This window comes from Leuresthes tenuis, unplaced genomic scaffold (genome assembly GCF_036924035.1).
Source record: "Leuresthes tenuis unplaced genomic scaffold, fLeuTen1.0.hap1 SCAF_5, whole genome shotgun sequence".
Taxonomy (NCBI): Eukaryota; Metazoa; Chordata; class Actinopteri; order Atheriniformes; family Atherinopsidae; genus Leuresthes; species Leuresthes tenuis.
Genome location: NW_027325359.1, coordinates 34,641,833 through 34,662,053, shown reverse-complemented (window position 1 = coordinate 34,662,053; position 20,221 = coordinate 34,641,833). Strand labels below are relative to the sequence as shown.

Sequence of the window (20,221 nt, the reverse complement as noted above, 5' to 3'; positions counted from 1 at the left end):
AGTTTTATTTAGAGGAATCGAGTTAATGCTTCAGATAGAAACAACTCAACAGAGAAGTTAAAATAGTTGTGCTTTTCCTTTAATATTCGTCTGAGGATCGAGTAAAAGGGAAAAAGAAATTCAACCAGATCAGAGTCAGATACTTGTTTTTTTTTCCTTTCTGGCAGCGACAGTCGGTTTTAACTTCACCGGTTCAGGTTAATGAGTTACCTGTGACTGGGAGGCGAGATGCTACACGCCTACAAATACAAGTTCAGTGTGCAGCCGTGCATGCAGTGTCACAGCAGCCGGACATCATGGGGAAAGGTTTCTTCGTCAGTAAAACTATCGCCATCGTGGGGATCTTCGTGGGCGCGGCGGCGCTCTCCACCATCATCGCTCTGTCTGTCGTTTACTCTCAGGAAAGAGCCAAAAACATTAATGATAATAATGGAGGGGGGGCAACAACCCCCGAGCCCAGCGTCACCACACCTGCCCCGTCTAACGAGCCCTGGGACCAGTATCGGCTGCCCAAGAGTCTGGTGCCGGACCACTATAATGTGACCCTGCACCCCCGCCTGACACCACATCCAACAGCTGGACTTTACATCTTTACTGGTAAGACTTTTTGGGTTTAAGCATCCCTCTCTGGGGCCAGATGTTTTCCCATCGACTCACCTGCAGGGTCTGAATCTTTCTTTAAAGAGCTAAAACCAGCAGGAGTTTCTCTCCGAGGACAGAAGGAGATCTTAATGCCAACAATTAGGATGAAACCATCCTGAGCAGCTGTTCACACTTTTATCACAAGGCCGTCTGTAAACAGATGCCAGTTTAGGTTTAGATGTGGGGGGCAAAGCTCAAACATGGCAGACATAACCAACAATGATAATTTGCTATCCAGAGAGGTTATTACCAGAAAATTAACCTGTTTTCTCAGTACAGAATCAGAGGCACAGCAGCCTAAAACATGTCGAAATGCCTCAAAATGGCACGAATCTCAAGTTTTTAGTTGATGATTGTAAGACAAAGTATGACTTTTGGTCTTTTTTGTTCATTTTTGGCCACTATTATTGAATAAGCCTCCACATTGAGCAGCAAATCTGACAAAAAAATCCCTCCTCCAAGTGACTGTACTCAACATTTGGCTCCATTGCATCTTAAAGCATAAAATTCATGCCAGAGAGGGTCACCTAAATGTGTTCAAACCTTCAGTTGAGGAGCATTACAGCAGTAATTCTCCTCTGTTGTGTCATTGATGCAGAGAAACGCATCAAAACAGTGGAAAACAAAGTAAAAACACAGATAAATTATATTTCTGTTTCTCTAATCCAGCTGTTTTAATGATAAACGAAACCATCACAACGTCCAAATGACTGTTCGATGAGCTTCAACATGTGGAAAAATGAGATTTTCAGCTGCTTTTTCCATGTTTTACACAACCAGTCGGCACACATGCATTTTTACAGCGATAAATCAGACTTTATGAGGATTTTAGTTGTATATATCGCACTGTAAGTACTGTAGAATCATTCGTTAATAGCAAATATCTGTGATTACAGGCCTGTTCAAATGATCTGTGAGGAACTGAAGTCTGAAGGACTTAATGTCTTTGTTCTAACAGATGGACGAATACATTAATGTTACTTCTCTCATATCTAAAAAGGGCGTTACAGCTCTTCAACTCTTAGGCCTTTGAGTCTGAGAGACTTTTCCTTGTGTCCATTTTCTGTTTTACTGATGAAAATTCAACAACAGAAACCTGAATAACTGGTTGTTTTGGCTTATTTACCCAAACTGAATATGGGTCTCAGTAATAATCCTATAAAACAGTAATAATTCTATAAATAATACAGTTGATATTATTCTAGAGTCAACACCAGACGGGTGTGTTCAGCTTTAACTGACTTCCTGAAACTGAACCAGAATCAATGAGTCTGAATGATGTTTCTGTCTCTCTGTTAAATATTAATAATTGTGCAGCTCTAACCTGTGATGCAGACTCTTTTAAAGTAAAATTCTGCGTTTGGTCAAACTTTTCACATGTGCAGCTGGTCCTGAGATCAGCAGATCCATACAAACAGGTCAGCTGATCCCAGTGTGTGTCATTTCATGGTGTTGCAGGTATGTCAACTGTAGAGTTTCAGTGTGTGGAGGACACCAACCTGATTCTTATCCACTCCAACAAGCTGAACTACACCAATCAAGAGAATGGGCATTTGGCAAGACTCACATCCGTCAGTGGAGGCGCTGCGCCCCCCATCACCGCTTCCTGGCTCAACCCGGTCACTCAGTACCTGGTTCTGCAGCTGAATGGGAACCTGATGAAGGACCACCGGTACCAGCTGCACACTGACTTCACCGGAGAGTTGGCTGACGACCTGGGAGGCTTCTACCGGAGCGAGTACATTGAGAACGGAATCAAAAAGTATGTGCATCTAGTGTTTATCGATGAGTTCCTTCATTATAAAATGTTTATTTTCTAATTTCAAGGAGCACTGTGCACAGAAATTAACTATAACTATCACCACTAGAGGGCGGTGTTTTGCCATTCCAGTCCATCCCAGTACAGGAAACATCTGCCCTAAATCCCCATTTCCAACACTTGTATAGTTTTCTATTGATAATGAGCTATTTCAAAGTCAGCAGAGGGAAGTTGGGATGGATGGAGGGTATTTTCATAAGGCTTCAAACATATATAAACTCGTAATAAATGCTTGTAAATGTTGTGCAGTTGAGCAGGATCCTCGCAGGTTAATAGTCATCGCTTGCTTCAGTCATTTCAGCCTAACCTCTGAGAAGTTGTGATTTTTGTCTAAATCCTACAATACCCATGAGCCTCAGCTGCTGTTGCTGTAAAGAAGAAGCCTGTTAAACTATTAATAAACCCAGCCTAATCTAGTTTTGCTCCTTTAAATATCTGTTTTGTTGCACAGACTGTGTAGAAGAAGTGGGCATAAACATCATGATGTCACCCACTGGTTTGTGAACTGTCATTTTGAAGCTTTAAGTTTACATTCAGTTGATTTCATCTTAATGTTTTAGGGGCCAGAAGCAATTATAGTCATAGACAATATAAAAAAGCTGTCAAGTGATACCTGAAATCTGATTGGACAAAGCATTTTTGGCTCTAATTTTGGTCAAATTATAGAATTATTAACAAAAAGGGCGTCTGCAAACTGACCAGAAGGAGGAAATGTAGCCGAAGAGGCTGTGATGACTCAAGAAAAACGTTTAGACTTAGTAATTCATGACAGAAGCTGATGCTTTTTAAATGGAGCCAACATCTAGTGGGGTCTAAAGGGGTCTAAAGGGGTCTAAAGGGGTCTAAATGGGTCTAAATGGGTCTAAAGGGCTCTAAATGGGTCTAAAGGGGTCTAAAGGTCTAAAGGGGTCTAAATGGGTCTAAATGGGTCTGAAGGGGTCTGAAGGTGTCTAAATGGGTCTAAATGGGTCTAAAGGGGTCTGAAGGGCTCTAAAGGGGTCTGAAGGGGTCTAAATGGGTCTAAAGGGGTCTGAAGGGGTCTAAAGGGTTCTGAAGGGGTCTAAATGGGTCTAGAGGGGTCTAAATGGGTCTAAAGGGGTCTAAATGGGTCTGAAGGGATCTGAAGGGATCTAAATAGGTCTAAAGGGCTCTAAATGGGTCTAAAGGGGTCTAAAGGGGTCTGAAGGGGTCTAAATGGGTCTAAATAGGTCTAAAGGGGTCTAAATGTGTCTAAAGGGGTCTAAAGGGGTCTAAAGGGGTCTAAATGGGTCTAAAGGGGTCTAAAGGGGTCTGAAGGGGTCTAAAGGGGTCTAAAGGGGTCTAAAGGGTGGTGTTTCAAGTCAAGTCCCTTAAAAGTAAACTCGTGCTACACAAAATATTGAAAACTGATTATTTCCATATCAATTTGCGCAATACTGATATTACAGAGACATTTTGACTTGAAATAGGACAAGCAAGAGTGTGTTGATGAGGCTGTATTCCACTTAGAGGAGTGACCTGGTTATTCCTGAGGCGGCCGATGCACACACACCTGCACAGCTGCAGGTTAAAAGCAGCTAAAAATGTCTAAGTAACACGCTTCTGTTGCCTTCAGAAAGTGGATTTTCCACTTTTGATGGCAGTAACATTGCTGTAACAGTCTGTTTGCTCATCTAAATAAACCCCAAGTCTATCAAACCTTTTGTATTGATTCAAATTTGGCTCATCGGTAAAAGGTTGAACATTTTGGATTGTTGTCCTGAAAATAAAGCCTTCTTGGTCTGTTTCCTGTTAGGGTTGTTGCTACCACTCAGATGCAGCCAACAGATGCCAGGAAGGCCTTCCCCTGCTTCGATGAGCCGGCGATGAAGGCTTTTTTCTACATCACTCTGATCCATGACCAGGGAACTGTGGCTCTTTCCAATGGCAGGGATATCGGTCAGTTTGGCAGCAGCCAGCACCTGACAGCACATTTTATAGTAGCAGGATGTTTCATTTTAGTATGACGACGTTGTTTTTTGGTCTGTAGAAACCACCAATGTCACCGTTGGCGGCGTTCTGGTGCAGAAAACAGTTTTTGAGCGAACCGAGAAGATGTCGACCTACCTGCTGGCGTTCATCGTCAGCGACTTCGGCTTCATCAGTAACACCAATGATGGAATTATGGTAATCGATCCCTCACAAAGGTTATGGTGAATCCAGTTTGTATTTTCAGGCAGTTTACTTCCTCAGTCGGGTTACTGCTGAACATCATGGATGTAATGGACCCAAAATGATCATGCCAACAGCTTAAAAGCAGTTTGTTTCAGCTCAGTTATGTTTTTATATTTATGCATTCAGCATAGGCAGGTAGGGTAAGGGGGTCTTGCCTAAGAACCCCTACTGGAGGTAGTACCTTTTATGCAGGGGATTATATATATATATATGACTATACTATCCCAGTCCCAGTTAGGCACACTCCTAGCTGGGCGCTTACACCAAAAGTGACTAAATCGCCTGTAGTCGCCTGGCAGGCAGCGTCTGAAGCGACCAAAGCGACCTTTTTTTCAAGCAGCAGGCATATAATAATCCATCTATACATGGGCTCCCTTTTTCTCCACGGATAGCACTCTGGGCAGCCTGCTTTGTGTTGCATCTGCATATTTGCGATGGAAACGCACGGCCCGTTGCTGTCGGTCCATTTGGGTCCATAACATCCTGAGAAACCGGCCCCTCCATGGAGAATTTCACCATGAAACATAGTGCAGTCAGGCCTAAATGTCATGTCTGCGATGGCAGAAAGACATCGATCCAATTCAACTGAATACTTTGAGCTCCTTCGCCACATTTCTCTGAATTTCACTGCTGTACAAAATCCCAAGAGTTCCACAAAGGTCTCCCACATCCTACACAACAGGAAGTCAGACATTTTGAACTCACCCTGGAACTTTGGCACACTTTTATTTGTATTTAACTCTTTGCAGAGGATTTATCAGATCTGTGTTTGGTAAATCTTTGCTGATGTTAAGCCTTTAAGGTGCTGTTGAGGTGCATTTTACCATAAAGAGGAAGTTGCTTTGACTCACACATTGTCCTGTCCTGCTCAAACTTCCCACATTTGATCTGAATCAAGGCCTGAGGCCATGATCAGAAACAAATATATCACTATCTTGTGTATCTCGTGTGTTCAGATCCGCATCTTTGCCCGCCGGCCTGCTATTGCTGCTGGCCAAGGAGCCTATGCCCTCAACAAAACTGGACCCATCCTTGAATTCTTTGAGGACTACTACAACTCTAGCTACCCACTGCCCAAGTCTGGTGAGTCAGAAGTCAACATTTTGCTTACAGGCTTTGGGCCCAATCTCAGTTCCTCCCCTCTGGACGTTCTTCAAGGGTTAAGGTGGTTAATGGTCCAATGGATGAGCGTCCAGGTGACCCGTTCCTTAAGGTCCATAAAGAAAATGGGCATCTTACCCCATCTTATGGGCATAGAGGATTGGAGCCAACAACCGGAGTTAGGATGGGGCCTTGAGCTGCACATTACGGTTACCAGCTGCTGAAAGCACTGTTAAAGACTGCTGTTCACAGCCTTTACATTTCTAATTCTGCTCATCTTTTTAGTTGAATTTATAACCATCCAGAACTTTCTCGTTCAGCCAGGTTTTAAGACTTTTTAGGACAATTCAAAGTCATGATGTTTTAGTCAGTTCTTCTTAACTTAATATAACATTATTTCATAATAATTTATAGTAATATCAGTTCAGTTGAGGTTTACTAAAGCCGTTACGCAGAGACCCTGAAGCCCTGAAGCTTCTGGATGAAGTGATTCTTTATGTTTCCTGTCTGAAACCAAATCAACTTCACAGAGAATTTGTGGAAATGAGACACAGAATGGCCACAAATAGACCAAATGTAACCAAAATTAGAAATATATCGACAATACAAGGACACTAAATGACTGTAAAGAGATGCACTAAACAACCAGAATGAGACAGCGTGACTAGAACAGGGCACAACATGACAGAAAGGGAGAAAATAACCACCATCCAGGCAGATATCGGGCCTGAATGAGGCCTGCAGGTCACCTGAGGGGCTGCAGGTGAGAGAATGCGAGAAAATGGTGGAATTCGCCTCAACTTTATGGTTTTTCTGCCCTTCTGTTTGTGCTGAGTTGTGTTAAATGTTTGCTGTGCATGTCTGGTGCACGTGTAACCTCTGAAATGATTTACCTTTATAGTTTAGACATTGGCTGCGGCCCCCAGTAAAGCAGCCGTGTCAGCCTTTCCAAACACAATAAAAGCCTCATCACCTTTGTGTTTTTATGGTTTATGGATGTCAGGCCGAGCTGAGAAGATCTCAGACTGCATCAGTCACGATCAGATAAACTGAGATTATCTGATTGTTTTGCACTTTTACAGTCTTTTACAGGACCGGTTCTTTAAGTAATTCTCTGTTATATAACTTAACACATTTTAACAGATGCAGTTACTGCTTCATTTTCAGATTAAACGTTAACATATAACAATTAAAATTTGATTAAACTGGTGTTTACAACCACTTTGGCTTCACATTCCACCTTAAAACACGTCTGATGATTTCATTTAGATAAACATTACACAGATTAGAGCATCAGAACTTATCGATGCATTAAAATAATAATACATTTTTTATTTGCTCCTCTGATAATGCCAACGTCTCATTGGATGACCTGTTTTGGAACCACTAGAATCAGCTCCGTGTGAAGCTGAACCAACAGTGAAACACTGCTTACATTGATATATAAGCAGTATTTCTACTGTATTTCTATCTAAAGGATGGTTTCTAAACAGATTTTCTCTCATGGAATTTATTCAGTTTTATTCAAGCTTCATTTAACCAGGAAATAAAGACTCTTGAGGTGTGAAATCTATTTTCCAGGAGCGTCCTGTCCAAGATGGGCAGGAGCTCTGCAGCCACTTTAACTTTTCAGAAACGCTTCCACTGCCCATAAAGATACAGGTGGTGTTACACTGCGGATATCTGATCTCAAAACAGTTTGCTTTGCAGGCAAACAGCTCAGTTAAATCCAACAAATATGTCTTAGACATACAAAAACTGTCCCACCACGTCGGCCCGAAACCTTCGACCCCGGTTTAGGGGCCTGTTTCGTCAGCCTTGTGTTATCTTGGCTGTGACTTTTAAGGGGAGATTGTACCAAGGAGGCTGTTCCACAATCTGACAAGCAAAGAAAGCTTGTTTTCCAGTCCACACATTAACCATAAACCTGAGGTTATCAAAGTACAGATGTGCAAAGGGCCTAAATGTGGCTAAACCACGAAAAACAACTGCAACAGAGCCCATAAAGGAAGCTGGTGTTGCACTTAGGTCCCACTACTGTCATGTGAAAAGGAAGCAGAGCCTCTTTCGGTGCTGAAGTTTTATATATCAGGACATAAAAGGTCATCCGGCTCGTAGCAGATCATAAAATGAGGTAAAAACAACCTCAGATGAGCAACAACACGCGACATCACATGTCTTTGTTTATTGAACAAAAAACTGACGGCTTTGGTGATGCCCACGAAGCTGGCAAAGATGGAGCTGCTTTCATTGGTCAGAGCTTTTTTATGACACCCCCAACGATGGCAACAAATTTCCCATCATTGTTTAGTCTTTTCAGCCATCATTTTCCTGTCTAAGTTTAAGTTTCATAGATAAACAAATAGAACTCCATCACTGTTGGCAAACCGAGCATCTTTGTCATTTTTAAGTTGAATTTTTATACAAGTCATGTCCCCTTTAGTCTGTCTTAACCAAATAAAATGAATTTACTTCATTACTTCTTCTACATCACAAAGTAACAGAATAAACATATTGTTTCTGTCATTATTTATTGAAGGAAAACTGAGACAAAACACAGATGCAGTGAGTTAAAAACTAAGTGAACCCCTACTGCTCCCACAGGAACTAAGAGGGTAAGTAGCAGCCAGGAGCTGCTGATCAATGCTCTGATTAACTGATCATCAGTCAGTGTGAGCAGCTCTATAAAAGCAGAGGTTTGTCTTTGCCAGCAGATGGCAGTAGCAGCTTTGGTATGTCAGTAATTTGGGAACATTCAGGGTGTTTTTCGCCCCAGAGCACCTATTTTAATGTCAGTGTAATGCGATGCGGAAACATCGCTATCACCATTAGCTTCAGGAGCCAGAATAACCTGGTGTGGAGCTGATTATGATGCCCCTCCGGTGGGTCTCGCTGTACATCCAGCTGGTCATGCGGGGGCTCTTTTTGGGACTCAGTCTGCCACTAACTCCTGGTACATGGTTGGGATGCTCTGCAGGTAACTAAAAACTGAAATGATCCTCTGTCCTGCTGCAGATCAGATCGCTCTGCCGGACTTTAATGCTGGAGCCATGGAGAACTGGGGTCTGATTACGTACAGAGAGACGGCGCTGCTCTACGACGAGGCGTTCTCCTCCAACTCCAACAAGGAGAGGATTGCAACCATCATCGCTCACGAGCTGGCTCACATGGTGAGTTCTGAGCTCAGCAGCCTGGATCGCAGAGTTTAACACATTTTGAAGTTTTCTCTACGGGTTTGCATTGGCGCCATTAATAAAATCTCTTTGTACTGTGAAGCCTTTGAGAAGTTAAGCTTCAGCTCAGTAACTGCTGTCCCTGGAGAATTTGTCAGTTTATTCCACTATTTTTCCTTAAATAGTTAGTTGACCTTAGTTGATCTGTTTTTGCACACCTGCCCAAGGTCACAGGGTATTTATAAATGTGCTGGCAGTTTATTCATTAACCATATGAATCCTTATTTACTGGAGTAGCATCTCCATTACATGAGAACCTTAAAATATGGCATTAAATGTTCCCCAGTCTAATGCTCAGGTGTCAGAGACACCAAGATGCAGCTCATGAAGAAGCACTGAGTGGAAAAAATAAGTGAAATAATGTCTGACTGGGTGCTCATCAGTTAGTTATTCTTGGCTATTTGACACCTCATTAGATCCTTTTTGGTTATTATGAGCTTAAAACTTTATTTTAATGGATTTGACTTCACTTTTAGATCAGAAAACACCAAAGTTTAGCTTGTAGGATGTTGAATTTGCTGTTCTGGAGGCCTGCAGCCTGGTTTTAAAGCTGTCACTGTTTGTTTCTCATGTTATTAAGTTGTTTTCAGTCCATGTTTCACACGTTTTCTCTGCTGCCCCTTCAGTGGTTTGGTAATCTGGTGACTCTGCGGTGGTGGAACGACCTGTGGCTGAACGAAGGCTTTGCTTCATATGTGGAGTACCTGGGAGCGGACAAGGCTGAACCCGAATGGAACGTGGTAAGGATCTTCTCAAGCCTCAGTCATCAGTGCAGGTGATTGAGGGAGCTCTGAACCCTCCGTCTCTTTGTGTCGCGGCAGAAAGACCTCATCGTGCTCAATGACGTCCACAGAGTGTTCGCCGTGGACGCCCTGGCCTCCTCTCATCCTCTGTCCTCTAAAGAAGAAGACATCCAGAGACCGGCGCAGATCAGTGAGCTGTTTGACGCCATCTCCTACAGCAAAGTAAGGGAGAAACTGATTCTCCATTTTAAAATTCTTCCTTTGAAACACTTTGATTAGAACCATCTGTAGCTGTTTGGGTCTAGCTTACAGCTTTCTGAACAACAGCTGATTCACAGCTTTCTGAACAACAGCTTATTGATTTACTGAATGTGTTTTCTCCTCATCCTCAGGGAGCTTCTGTCCTCAGGATGCTGTCAGACTTCCTGACAGAGACCGTCTTCCAGAAGGGCCTCCAGGTGAGGACTGACCACAAAATGCAGTGTTTTCTCATGTGAAGCTGAGCCCACAGACACCATCCCTCCTTCCTTACAAAAGCCTTCAGGATGGCACATTATCCCGACTGTTTCAACCTTTTGCTGCTCTTAATTGTGTTTATAACTTAGTTAACTTATCATTACGGAGCATTAAGAGAAATTAACATTTGTAATGACTTCAAACAGAAAGTTTACATCATGTTGAGTGTCACTGAACTGCAGATGTTTCACATTTTGTAAAAAGTCACTTCTTACTGGCAGAATTCAGAATATACAGGTATCCGACTGGGTTAAACACCCCCGGCAGACGCCTGTGGTCATATTCTGTTCAGAAGTCCATTTCTAGCAATTACAAACATCCAAAATAAGAATGAAACAGAGTGAGCAGCTTAAAAAAGAGACCAGGCGCCCTCTGAGGAAGAAAACTGATAATAAGAGCTCTGAGCTGTGCCTCAAACCACCTCTGGTGAAATTTGAAGAGACGTCCTCATTAATTTGGAAGTTTCAGTTTCATCTTCCCCTTAAAGAACCCCTAAATTACCCCCAGTGTTGATAAAACAATGTTAAATGAAAGTAATGCCATTTTTGTGCCGATAAGTTGTTCATAACAAACCTCATCGGCCCATCTGAGGTTACCTCAGTTCAAACTTTAATATCAGAACTGTCACCAAGCTCATTTCCCTCTAACTGGTGGGTGAACAACAACCCGACGTGTTAGCTTCAACAGATCATCTTTTTTTTTTCATCACAGTCAGCAAAGTGCCTCAGATCTCAGATGTCTGCAGGTAAACATCATTCTTTGCATAAATCCACTCAAATTCAAATTCAACAGAAGCTGATAATTCAATGAGTTGGAAACTCATGCCTGAAATCATCCCAGAAATGAACGTTTAGGAGCAAAACTTTCCCAACAAAACCTCTTAAAGCCTGATTAATCAGACATAAACTGCAAGAATCTTAGAATCCAGCCTCAGATGAACACTGTGTCATTATTTACTGAATAAAAACTCTTACTTTCATGGGAATAACTGTTTAAAAAAACAACCACAAAGCCACTGACCAGGAAAATATGTAAAGAGGGAAATAATTAAAATCCTCGTAGATACACAGGTCAGCTGAAATAAAATGATATTATATGAATATAATGAGTCATTTATCAACCACAGCTGAGTTTATCTGTGGGTTTTTAAACAGAACAGATCGTTATTCATCATTCTTTCATACTGAGTCTTAGATAACAGGCTGAACTCTTAACCTTCTGTTCACGAAGCAGAAATAAACTGGAAAAGCAACAGACCTGATCAGATAAAGATCTGACCTCTTACTTCAGGCTCCAAACGAGTTCATCTGACAGCTGTTTAACAGAAAATGCAGATGTGTGTCATTTAATGCAACATATTAAACGTCTTCTGTCCATCCTGCAGACCTACCTGAAAGAGTTCGCTTTCGGAAACACCGTCTACACCGACCTGTGGAACCATCTGGAAATGGCACGTTGTCCTCTGCACACTCTCCACGTTTTAAAAGAAGCCCGAGTCCAATCCGCTTACAGCTACAGTCGGACCTGTTTGGACAGTCTGAACACAACTACAGCCCAAATCCGTTCCTTTCTCTCTCTTTTCCTTATTAAGTTTAACACAGTTTGACCAGTTAAAGTAAATCCATGTGTAGCTCAGGCTCTCCAGCTGCTGTTTCACATCCTGTTTTTGTTCCATTTGAACCACAAAACGTCACATTTCTGCGCTTCATGTGAGGAGGTAATGAGTATTTAGTTATATTGTTTTTGTTCTTCCACAGGCGGTCACGGCCAGCGGCACCGAGCTTCCCGACAGCGTCACTATCATCATGAACACTTGGGTGCTGCAGATGGGTTTCCCTGTGGTCACCATCGACACTTCCACCGGTGTTGTTTCCCAGCAGCACTTCCTCCTGGATCCAGACTCTGAAGTCACTGCTCCGTCCCCCTTCAAGTATTTAACTCCTTTTTAACATTGTCAGCTGATACAGGCTCTGTTTTCCAGTTCATAGAAAGCAGTTGAAGTGTAAATAGATGCAAGGTAATGACCCAGATGTTTCTGCTGCAGCTATGAGTGGATTGTTCCAATCAAGTGGATGAAGACGGGAACGATCCAGGACGCCAGGTGGCTGCAGCAAAAATCAGGTAAACAATACAGACCCGAGAAGAAGAAACTTCTTAAGACATGAAACAGGTTAATTCAGTCATCTTAAAGGAATTATAGCCCATATTTGGGCTTTGAATAATCAGCAATCAAACATTATTGGAGATAATCTATGAAGCATTCAGGCAGAAAAAAGTCTCCTAACTCAAGGGATGAACCAGTGTTGTGTCGACACAGAACAGACAACTTAGCAAAGAAGCCATTTTAAACTGGATCTTTAGGCACTTTGTTACCAGCAGCCTGTCACAAAGACACATCATTTGTTCCCATTTCTTTAGCTGCATCTATGAAAAACAGCAAAGAAAACACAGTTTGACAGACAGAAAATAGGATTTCTGCAGCAACAAGGTGATTCCCAAAGAGCTATTAGCTGAAAACTTGGCATATCTCAGCATGGTGTGCAGTGTGTCCTTAAAACATTTGAGGAAACTGGACAAGTGGAGGACAAAAGAAGAAGTGTCAGGCCTAAAAAACTATCTCCAGCAGATGAACAGGATCTGAAAGTGATGTCCTTAAGAAAGAGGAAAAAATCCAGCTGTGACCTGACAGGACCTGAGAGATGCATCTGGACCTTCAGCTGATCCATCTACTGTTGGCCCAAGCCTCATCAGAAATGGTCTCCATGGAAGGGTGGCTGTCAAGAAGCCGTTCTTAAGGAAGGGAAACAGGGAGAAAAGGCTGAGCTGTGCCAAATGACACAAGAAGTGGACTGAAAATCAGTGGCAACAGGTCTTATGGAGGGATGAATCCTCCCCAGAGCCCGGACCTCAACATTATTGAAGCAGTGTGGGATCATCTGACAGAGAACGGAACAAAAGGCAGCCCACATCCAAAGAAGAGCTTTGGGATGTCCTTCAAGAAGCCTGGAGAACTATTCCTGAAGACTCCTTAAAGAAATGACAGAAAGCTTGTCTCAGAGGGTTCAGGCTGTGTTGGAGAATAAAGGAGCTCAGACCAGAGATTCACTTTAAAGCTGCTGAGAACTGTTGTCTCCGCACATTTTTCCAGATTTGTTACTGTTCTGGTTGCAGAAAATCAACCCTAAAAGATAAAAACATTTAGCAGACGCTGCTGAACAGGAATGAATGCTTATTTTCTGGTCTTGTGCACGACGTAAATGACCAACTCTGAGTTTCTTCCGTAGCTACAATTAATGAGATGAGGGCTCAGGGGGCCGACTGGGTTCTGGCCAACCTCAACGTTGTTGGTTACTACCGAGTCAACTACGACCAGGCCAACTGGGACAAACTGCTCACAGCTCTGAGCAGCAACCACTCGGTAGGACCCGTCCACTGATGCCCGCTGATGTGACTCCAACCAGAAATTCTTCATCTGACATGTTGCTGTTTCTGTTTAAGGCCATCCCAGTGATCAACAGAGCTCAGCTGGTGGATGACGCCTTCAATCTGGCCAGGTAAGTCCTTCTGGTGGGGCAGAGGAGATGGAAGAAAGCTTCAGAGATGCTGACGTGTTGCATTCAGGGACATCAGAGGTTTGCTTCCCAACTCAAGGTCTTAATTTCTGCAGAATTAATTAAAATTATAAAATATTTAGGGGATAAAGTTACAGTTTGCAAAGGTTACTGACATCTAGTGGTCAAGTTGGGGATTACAGCAATTTCAGATGATGTCCACCAACTAATTAACAACAAACTGCATCTTTACCTGTAAACTAAATGACCCGTTGAGGAGAAAACATCAGAGTCGGCGTCACTCTGAACCCACACCACCGTTTATTCTTGTTTTCTTCCTTCATCTATCCTGAAACTCTTGTTTTCTCCTCTTCATGTGCTGTTGTCTGTTCTTGCATCATGTAATAAGTGATGTTTACCCTAAAACTTCTCATGAAACAGCATCCTCAGCAGCCGATTCCTCCATTTCCCTCCTCTTCATCACCCTCCTAACTAAGGCTCTCACACTATCATGATTATTGTTCCCAAAAGCATTCTTAATAACGATATTACAAATTCAAATGAATTTCTACCTTTTCTCTTGGTAATTACATCACAATCAAAAAAGGAGAAATCATTTTTCCTATGATTTTTTCCCCCATAGATCTTTGTTGTTGTTGCCTGGAAAGCTGTAAGAATTAACAGAAGGATAGAAATAAACAGATACCTACCAAGCTAAATGAATAAATCAACGAATATTTTTGAAATTGGATGAAAAATGAGTGAAATTCCTTTATTTTTTTCTCATGTTTCTGAATATTTCCGTTTTCTATCCATTGTAGAAACTCTGAAATGAAATGATTCCTTCTCACATCCCTTTTTTCCCAAAGAGCGAGGATCATCCCAACAGTGATGGCCCTAAAAACCACCAAGTACCTCAACAACGAGCGGGAGTTCATGCCGTGGGAGTCGGCCATAGACAACCTGAACTTCTTCTACCTCATGTTCGACCGCAGCGAAGTGTACGGACCCATGCAGGTACGGCCCCGCCACCATGAATCTGCACAACCAACCGGTCCCTGTCACCATCCGGCTCCTTTAAACTGTGTTTGTTCTTTAGGATTACATGAGGAAGCAGGTCACCCCTCTGTTCCAGTACTTCAAGAACCTGACAAACAACTGGACAAACTTGCCTGAGGGACACATGGACCAGTGAGTAAAAAACCAAAGAGCTGGAGGATGGCATCGTTCCATCTTTGTTTAAACCCTTACCAATGCTCACAGATCTGGGGAGTGACCCAAAGAATGAGGGTGTGAATACAAGAGACTGAAGTGTGGCTGGGCTCAGCTTGGAGATAAGAGGAGGAGCTCGGAGTAGAGAGGAGTCAGCTGTGGTGGTTCATCTGGTTAGGAAGCCTCCAGTCCAACTGGGAGGAGGCCCAGGGCCTATCTGGCCTGGAAATAGCAACATCCGCTTCACAGGAGGTGTTAAATTCACCCGTCTGTTGTTGATGCTTCCCACAACTTGGACAGCTGTGTGGTTTCCTCTCAGCTCCTCGCTACACAGGACACAAGCCTCAGGTTCCCAGGACTCTGAAATGCAGCGAGCTGTGACTTTCACAGTCTGTCTGTAATTAAAGCAGAAGTCTTATCCTTTAGTTTAGTTTAGGATCTTAGTCTTGTTGGCTTTGAACTCGTCTGCAGGGGTTAAGATGCAGATGGATATCTCAGCGCAAGTATAAACAGGCCCTAACACAACTGCCTGGTTTGAAGTGTAATAAAAGTATTTTCTTTGTCTCTTATGTCACCATTTATGATGTAAAACCAAAATACTTTCACTAAATAATGATAATGCTACAGGAAATAGTATGATTGACCTTTTAGGACAGCTTTGCTCACAGGTTTCCTCCATTTTTGTAGCAACATTATCTTATTTTACTGAGAGATCAATTGATAGTAGAGTGCCCTCTGCTGGATCTGAAGGCAAACTACCTTTATTGGTCTGACGCATATGTCTTATAAGAAAATGTGTTTATTTGACTGATGTTTAAAGCTAAATATAGCTGCACTACACTTTAGAGCCACAGAATCCAGGATTTACTGGATCATTCAGCTATCTAACGTTCCCGTTTCAGAGCATTTGGGTCAGAAATTGTAAGAAAAAAATGACAGAATGTTGTCTGAACGCAGCTTGTTTCCTTCTTCTGTTTCTCCCTCTGCTTCCTGCAGGTATAACCAGGTGAATGCCATCAGCCTGGCGTGCACGACAGGCCTGGAGGAATGTCAGACTCTGGTCAAGACATGGTTTGGAGAGTGGATGACCACCGGCACCAACAAGTGAGTGTGCACAGCATCTGATGGTAATGAATCCCCTTTAAACCAGTCTGAAAGCACATTTAGACGAACCGTACATCATCTCTGGGGTTCTGATCTTCTCCATCCAGCATCAGACCCAACCTGCGCTCCACTGTGTACTGCAACGCCATCGCAGCAGGAGGCGCAGCGGAGTGGGAGTTCGCCTGGTCGCAGTTTAGGAACGCCACCATTGCGAGTGAAGCTGAGAAAATCCGTGCTGCGCTGGCCTGCACCAAACAACCCTGGCTGCTGAACAGGTCTGCCTTTTAATACTCACTGCACGGCTGTAACCGGCTGACCAGCACAGTACTCACCCTGCTTCCACCTGCTTCCACCTGCTCAGGTTCCTGGAGTTCACTCTGGATCCAAACTTGATCCGGAAGCAGGATGCCACCTCCACCATCGTCTACATTGCCAACAACGTGGTTGGTCAGTCTCTGGCGTGGGACTTTGTCAGAGCTCGATGGTCGTTCATCTTCGCAGAGTGAGTACAATTCAGTCTTGTCAGAAAAATTCTCTCAAAATTAGGCTCAGAGTCGCTGGATACGATTCACACAAAACATTTATGTCTTGCAAGAAAGAGACAAGTCTGCACAACCTGTCAGGAAGCTGCTCAGAGTTGTCTGGATAACTAAATGGTGCTCTTCCTATTTATATTGTTTATGCTTGCTGGCCACACAATGTTATGGGAAAAGGAACATTCAATGTTATGGGAAAAGACGTTACTAGCCATTTAATGTTATGGGAAAAGGAACATTCAATGTTATGGGAAAAGACATTACTAGCCATTTAATGTTATGGAAACACGAGTTCAGACAGTCAAAACACTTTTGCTTGCTACATAATATTTTGAAAACCAAAAGACAGGAGGAGGCCTCCCCCCATCACAGAAACTCTTATTCTTGCAGCTTTTCTCACAGTATAACTATATAATTTTTCTAACAAGTCTTTAAAACTGGTGATTTAAATCTTTAAAGGAGCTGAAATAAAGCTCTGAGTCAGAGGCTGTAAGTGCAGCTGCCGCAGCTCTGTAAACTGAGGCAGTAAACTCTTATCATCAGTGACAGGTTTATTGATCAGGCTGCTCAGAGTGACAAAGACTCTGCCTTCAGGTGATATTCGGTCCTCGTAAATCCGTAATTTATCTAATGCAACCACCATTTATCATAAGTGAAACTTTGAAATGAATGTGACAAAGTGATGTTGGTGAGACTTGTGGCAGGATGGGATCCTCCAGCTCAGCCATTAACGTTTGACAGGGGTTTATATAATGATAAGAATGTTTCTGTGTGACGTTACGATGTCAGAATTCAATTTAACTGCACTCAAACTCATAGCCAGCGTCGAACAGGCTGAGATAAAGTAGTTTTGTCTGAGAGTTAATGTCATAGTGTTCCTTAACTCGTGCATATTTTCACTGGGAAATGGGGATGCTACACAGTGGGACACCTACTTTTTAGAGATGTGCTGCTGCCCTCAGATTGAAGACAAGCTGATATCTTTCATGAAATAGTAAAATGTCTCAATTTTCAACAGATTTTTAACATTTTACGCAGCATCACAACTTCTTTTTGTAATTAGGGTTGTTTCTTCCAGTGAATGAGACCCATGAGCCGTGAACAAATACAATGTTTGCGTGATAGAGAAGTGAAGCATGTGATGACTAAATGCAACTTGGTTTCTTCTCACAGGTACGGTGGCGGCTCATTTTCCTTCTCAAACCTCATCAACGGCGTCACGAAGCGTTTTTCCACTGATTTCGAGCTTCAGCAGGTTAGATATCTTTCTTTAAATTACTTTTCCAGGTTGGGGACTAGCCTCTGGTAACTATTTTATGCTGACTTTAGGATCAGTTTAAACTCAAGCTTTAAGAGTTCAGCATTTTTTCCCCTTTTATTTGCATCTAATTCAAAGTAGTTTGAACTGAACCCAAAACTAAACTGCTCTTCGTCAGTCAGATAATAATAAAGAAAGATTTGTCTTTCTTCAGTGATTCATAAACATTTTCTGTTCTTATGGAGCACCACAAGGCTCTGTATGAGGACCTCTGCTTCCGATTTTTTGCAGATGACTCTAATGTTTTCCCGTCCAACCAGCAGACCATGATTCAGAAGTCAAACTTAAAACTACAGATAAATCTAATGTTCCCTTAGATTCTTTGCCCTGTGGCTACAAAGCACACATGTAGCTTGTGGCTGGAAACCAGTGTGTCAGCAGTAATAAGGAACAGATGCTAACTGATGATTTCTGGACTCTGAGAACAAATGAAACTCAGATATGAACACCAGTTCTTGGCCACTGAAGCCAGAATCAGGGTCTGACTGAACGACATTTTACTGATTTTCTTTCAAAAGATCTTAAATCAGCAGTTAAATCAGAACATTTATGCTCCATAAGACAGCTGTCGACAAGGCTTGAAAAGCAACTTGATTTTGGCGTGTGCTGAATCTGAGAAGCAGTTATGACCTCCGACCTTTTCTGACCTATTTGTACTTTGTGTCGTCTCAGCTGAGGCAGTTCAAGGCCGATAACTCTGACGTTGGTTTTGGCTCCGGGACGCTGGCAGTGGATCAGTCCATCGAGAGAACCTTAGGCAACATGAAATGGATCGCAGAGAACAAGCAGACGGTTCTGGATTGGTTCAAAGCTGAGGCTAAACTCTAAAATTCAACCTAATGTATTTTAAAATGTCCTTTTTTCACTGAAACACATATTCTTTGGAGAAGTTTTGGAGTTTGAAGAATTACATGTTTATGGTAATTTTTTTGTATATTCAAATGTTGATAAAATGTAAGTCAGTGAATTCTTAAAAAATATTTTTTTCTAATACTTCCTACATGTTTGTGTTTAAAAACAAACCGATTTTTGATAAAAACTGGACTGTATTGATTAGTTTTGTTCTGGTTATGACAGCTGTCTTCTCTGAACATCACGTCAGCCTGAACCAACAGTTATTCTGCTTTTTGCTGCCTTTGAATCCATCAGAGTAAAAATGTCGTCTTTCCACACATATCACGCTCATATTTTCAGCTTAAAGGCTTCGGTACTGTTTAAGTAAAACTAGTTGAAAACCTGCTGAAACTGGATATATTTAGACACTCTTTTCAAAAGCATCAACTTGACTCCACTTTGTAAAAGACATTAAAAGTATTTCTTATGAGTTGCTGTTGTGTCTCCATTATTTCTGCTATAAGATGTGCAGTTGTGTCTTAATCCAGCTTTACTTCAAAGTCTTCCTTATAAGATTAACCAATATGAATCCAACATGGATGCATCAGGTAAAATGCAGTTCAGAAACAAAACATTTTATACCAAACAATCGATTGCAATAGAGTGCAATACAGTTCTTAACATTTTGTCATATCTACTGCATGTGTTGAGCTGGTTAGCTGCCTTCAGAAAGATAAGACCCGGGAATCACAAGTAGTTTTAGCACTGCATAGATAGATAGATTCTTTATTGATCCCGAAGGAAATTCAAGCATCCAGTAGCAAAAAGTAACATAACATTCAGTGCGGTTACATGAATGCTATCGGATCGGATTAATGGCTAAATTACAATAAGATTGAGTTATTTAGTTCTTGTAGACACCTTAAAGGGGAACTCCAGTATTTTTAAACCTAAACCTTATTTCTGGCATGAAATACGTTCATCTCCTCACTGAGAACAGTTTGGTGAAAGTCGGCGTCCTTCGGAAGATATTTAGATAATTGGAGATCCATATAACGGAGTGAACGGGGCTTAGAGGATGCAGCCTCTAAATAAGGCATTATCTGTCTTTATTTCACCAATACTTTAAGAAGAATGAATGAATGAACGTGTGCTATAGCTCTGTTAGCTCATAGCTGCTGTTATGTGGCTACTTGCAGCTATAGGAGAGCTAACGGAGGGATTTCTACACAGGCACTCTACTGGGACCACTTCATCCACCAGTTGCATTATTTCATATAAATGTCACAAGTCATATGCAAGTTGTTGACTTCATTTTGGGTGTAATTATTCAGTATTATGAACCACTCGGGGTAAATGTGGCTCCATAAGTCATTTTCCAAAATAATTACTTCTTTTGTGTCCTTCCACATACGAAAA

The 20,221-nt window shown here is 42.1% G+C and overlaps 1 protein-coding gene across 1 annotated transcript; it reads left to right on the top strand.

Annotated features, from left to right (window-relative positions):
* The first annotated feature begins 278 nt into the window (after positions 1 to 278).
* On the top strand, positions 279 to 19,292 carry LOC140306709 (aminopeptidase N-like). The gene is made up of 21 exons (XM_072385303.1): positions 279 to 597; positions 2,101 to 2,404; positions 4,236 to 4,378; positions 4,470 to 4,606; positions 5,611 to 5,737; positions 8,771 to 8,925; positions 9,615 to 9,728; positions 9,810 to 9,953; positions 10,124 to 10,189; positions 11,632 to 11,697; positions 12,005 to 12,177; positions 12,292 to 12,368; positions 13,532 to 13,665; positions 13,746 to 13,801; positions 14,668 to 14,815; positions 14,898 to 14,989; positions 16,007 to 16,114; positions 16,222 to 16,389; positions 16,476 to 16,616; positions 17,824 to 17,905; positions 18,641 to 19,292. The coding sequence occupies exons 1-21, from the start codon at positions 297 to 299 to the stop codon at positions 18,794 to 18,796; spliced, it is 2,892 nt and encodes a 963-aa protein (XP_072241404.1). The 5' UTR covers positions 279 to 296; the 3' UTR covers positions 18,797 to 19,292.
* The last annotated feature ends 929 nt before the right edge of the window (positions 19,293 to 20,221 follow it).